General features: G+C 43.5%; 1 protein-coding gene across 1 annotated transcript; it reads left to right on the forward strand.

Moving 5' to 3' along the window:
- The first annotated feature begins 85 nt into the window (after window positions 1-85).
- Window positions 86-2,240, forward strand: LOC104910683 (cGMP-dependent protein kinase 2-like). Its single transcript, XM_010709850.2, has 3 exons — window positions 86-100; window positions 435-592; window positions 1,715-2,240. The coding sequence occupies exon 3, from the start codon at window positions 1,728-1,730 to the stop codon at window positions 2,238-2,240; it is 513 nt and encodes a 170-aa protein (XP_010708152.1). The 5' UTR covers window positions 86-100; window positions 435-592; window positions 1,715-1,727.
- Window positions 2,241-3,795: the final 1,555 nt, after the last annotated feature.

Consider the following 3,795-nt stretch of genomic DNA (forward strand, 5'->3'; position numbering starts at 1 on the left):
CCTCCGCACCGTACGGCCGGCGGCACACGAGTGGGGCTGCGCGCTGCGCTGCAGTCAGCGGATGGAGCGCGCTCTGCTTTGACTCATCGCCCACAGACAGGTAAGGCGGACCTGTTGTTTGCATTCCATCTCTACGCCGTGCTCTCCTGTGCCTAGGTGCACTCCCCTCCTCATCCCTCTCTCAGAGGTTTTAGACGCCTGCCAGAGCCTTCTTTGGAATGCGGTGACTGCCACTGCAGCATTTCCTATGGCAGACTGCTGGGTGTGAGGACTGTCTTCCCATAATCTTCATTTCTGCTCTATGTGTCGTAACAGTTTTATCTCCCTTCGATCTGCCTGCATGCTGAGCTTGGATCTTCGGTTGTGCCATAGGTCGCTCCTCAGAGATAACCGATGTGTTACCTTGATACGTGTGTTGTTTGAATTCTCTGTAGCACGGATCCATCAGTGGTGAACTTCATGACGAGCTGAAGTGCCGGCTGCCAGGAGACATCAGGAAATCAGAGCAGAAGGTGAGTGGTACACCGTGTCACAGTGAGCACCCGGAGTCGAGAGGAGCAGAGACTGCTTTGAGGAGAACTACATGTGAAATGTAAGTAATATTGTCTAATACTTCTGTTGTGACCTGTCAAAAGCAGCAAAGCAGCAAACCAGGGCAGAACTGTGTTGGAAGTCTTAACAGGCTTCACTGGGAGTCTGAGCAGGTGTTTGGGAACAGCAGCTCCGTGTGGTGCTAAGGCAATGCAGCCCTAAGCTCAATTCTTCTTTCCAAGTGGAGATCTTTTTAGGCTTGAACTGCATCAAAGCTGTAAACTGGCACTGTTGTGGTCCACAGATGGGATTTGTAGGCAGACATTGCTCTAAGACTCCTCTGGCATATTGTAGGTTAGTTGAATGCTGGACACCCAAATGCAATCTGCTAGGTGTTTTTTGTTTTGTTTTGTTTTTCTATTTCTTTTTTCTTTTTTTCCTCCAAATTATGAACATTAAATACAGTTTGCTCATCTTAAAGCAAATGATATGCCAAAGGGAAGAAGATACATCACTTTGGAAATCCGTGGAGAGCCCATGGGTGCAGCAAATGTTTGGAGAGAAGTGTCCCCACAGTAATCCAAACTCATTTTCCTGTCAGAAGATCTGACATTTGGAACAGCACATGAACCAAATGGGTTATGTGATTTTTCTGTAGGGATCTCCTTTTGGACATAGCTGGAGACAGTCAGATCCTTGCTCTGATCAGCATGGCAGTTCACGTTTATGTTATTTATGCGCATGCTTACAAACAAACATATCCTTTATGTCGGGTAGATGTGCATCCAGTGGTTGAGTCTGTGTAATCAGTGACCTCAGTGGAGAAAAGAAGCCGTAGTTTTTTCACGTACTAAATTTCATTCTTCAGCAATAGAACACAAACTTCTCTTCCCATTTTTTAATTCTTGTTTTGTCTGTATTGGGCTGAGAGGAGCTTGCACATTTTTTCAGCCAACAAAAAGAATTTGCTGCCTTTTGCTTTCTATCCACCAGCCTACCACCCTTTCTTTTCCCTGTATCCCTCACTCTCAGGACTGAAAATAGTGAAGTGAATCAACTACTATAGTCAGTTAAAATTTTGCTGCTAGTTAAATAGTTAGTATTCGTTTCCTACTATTCAACAAAAATATTTTTCTTCTGGCCAGGCAACCAAGTTACACTGCAAATGTATTTTTGCACCTAGATCACTGGACAAAATGGGGAATGCATCAATGAAACCCAAACATCTGAGGCAGCCGGACAGACACATAGCAAACCTAGCTCTTGGTTGTGCTAGCAACTATAAGTTTCTAACAGACCCTGGTTTGGGCATCCATGTGACTGGGCAAGTTGATGTGCTTTGCAGCAGAGTGCTTGAACTGGAAAAGGAGCTGAAAAGAAAAGATGAAGAGTTGCAAGAGGGTCAAAGCCTTGTTGCTGAGCTTCAGGATCAGCTGTCTGTGCAGACTAAAGTCATAGCAGAACTCACCAAGGAACTTCAGAGCAAGTGCATACAGCTGAACAAGCTGCAGGATGTTATTAACACTCAAGGAGAACACTCTCTCCAGCCTTCTCCATATAGAGTGACTCCAAAGCATCAAGTCTCTGCTGACAGAAGGAAAGGAGCTAAGGAGGGTGTATCTGCAGAGCCAACAACACAGCTCTACGATTCCGGCAAACAAGCTAGATTTTCCTTTGAAAAATCAAGAGTCCGAAAGGATTCCAGGTGAGCTCACAGCAGAATGGCTGTATGCTTGTGATGCAAGGATGTAATTTCTGTCCCAATTCTATTGTCTCTTCATGAGAGATCACAATCAGATCAAATCGCCCATCTTTTTTCCTGTATAGGCTTTGTCACTATGGTAGTTAGGTGCTAGCTAGATTTGTTTAACTTTTAACAAAGAATCATTTGTGTCTCAGACTTCAGATTGAGTTGTAGGTGGCCTCTGGATTTTAGCTTTTAGTCTCTTCATTACTATCAACTGAGCAGAAGCTAGGTCTCAGGCCCAGGTTTGCCCACAGCTTACATTTTAAGCTCTGCTTTGGAGCACTGATGGGCAGAAGACTGGATGCCATCACATAGGTTCAGAACCTTGTTCTTGTGTTATGGATGTCCTGAGAAAGAGCAGATGGCCTCAGCTAGAGTGCAGCATGGGCACGATTCCTAGCTGTATACTAGCTTTGTCATCCAGGCTGGATGTGGCTCTGGGCAGCCTGGTTTAGTGGTTGGTGACCCTGCCCATGGTAGAAGGGTTGAAATTAGATGATCACTGTGGTCCTTTTCAACCCAGGCCATTCTATGACTCTATGATTCTGTGATCACAGTGCCAACTCCCTGTTGCAAAATATGACAAGATATTTTGTAGAGCATGATTATCCTGTTAGTATCTTCCTCCTGCCTTCCAGCTTCTGACAGTCATGGTTTAGGAATGTATTTGTACTTTTACCTCTCTGAATCCAATTACACTTCCAACCCCTGTAAAAGCCAAAAGAACAGCAGTTGCAGCTCAACCTGGAGACAGTTCTCAGTCTGGTATCCTTAAACATACCTTACAGTTTTACCCCTTGGTTTAGGCAAATCCCAGGTATGTGACTGAACATGGCGATAGCCAGAATCTGTGAACTTCGGCCAGCAGCTCAAGTGTCTCAGTTTTGTGCATCCTCATGATTTTGGGGCATTCATGGCACATGTACTGCTGTAGACACAAAAGCCATCTGACTCAGTCGTCATCCACTGTGTCCACCACTACATTCATTTCCCCTCCCAGTAATATTTTATAATCTGATTCAAAAATAATCATTGTTACTGCTAAGGCTCACAAAGATTTGTTACAATTTAAAATATACAATTCCTGCATTTATTCTGAGCTTTACTGTCCTGGAAACAACTGTTTTAATATTCATTGCGACATTACTAAGAGACTACAGTTCTCTCTCCTCTCCACTATTTCCAGCTCTCCTGCTGTTCTCTTTACTTCCCTTCTACTCCCTTCTGTTCAGCAACTCCCAGTTTCCTTCATTTGCACTTCAGTTTTTATTGGAATTCTCATCTTCCGCAATGGCCACTAAACTTTCATTTGCCTGCTAACTATTGCCCTGAGTATAATTTTAGAGTGAAGACAAATTCATTATTTGTTTCATTATCAAGTGCTAGTAAGTGTTTCAATTTTGCCACTGTAATTAGCATTAGAGAGTTTGCCATTAGAAAGCTGGTCATGTGTTCTTTACAAAAGTTGCTTTTTAGTTTGTAGTACTAAATTAAAAAAAACAAACACAAAGTTAAAA

This window comes from Meleagris gallopavo, chromosome 4 (genome assembly GCF_000146605.3).
Source record: "Meleagris gallopavo isolate NT-WF06-2002-E0010 breed Aviagen turkey brand Nicholas breeding stock chromosome 4, Turkey_5.1, whole genome shotgun sequence".
Lineage (NCBI taxonomy): Eukaryota > Metazoa > Chordata > Aves > Galliformes > Phasianidae > Meleagris > Meleagris gallopavo.

What these genes read in the sequence shown, in the direction of transcription:
- LOC104910683 (XM_010709850.2), top strand. Translation starts at nt 1,728, where the DNA reads ATGGGGAATGCATCAATGAAACCCAAACATCTGAGGCAGCCGGACAGA.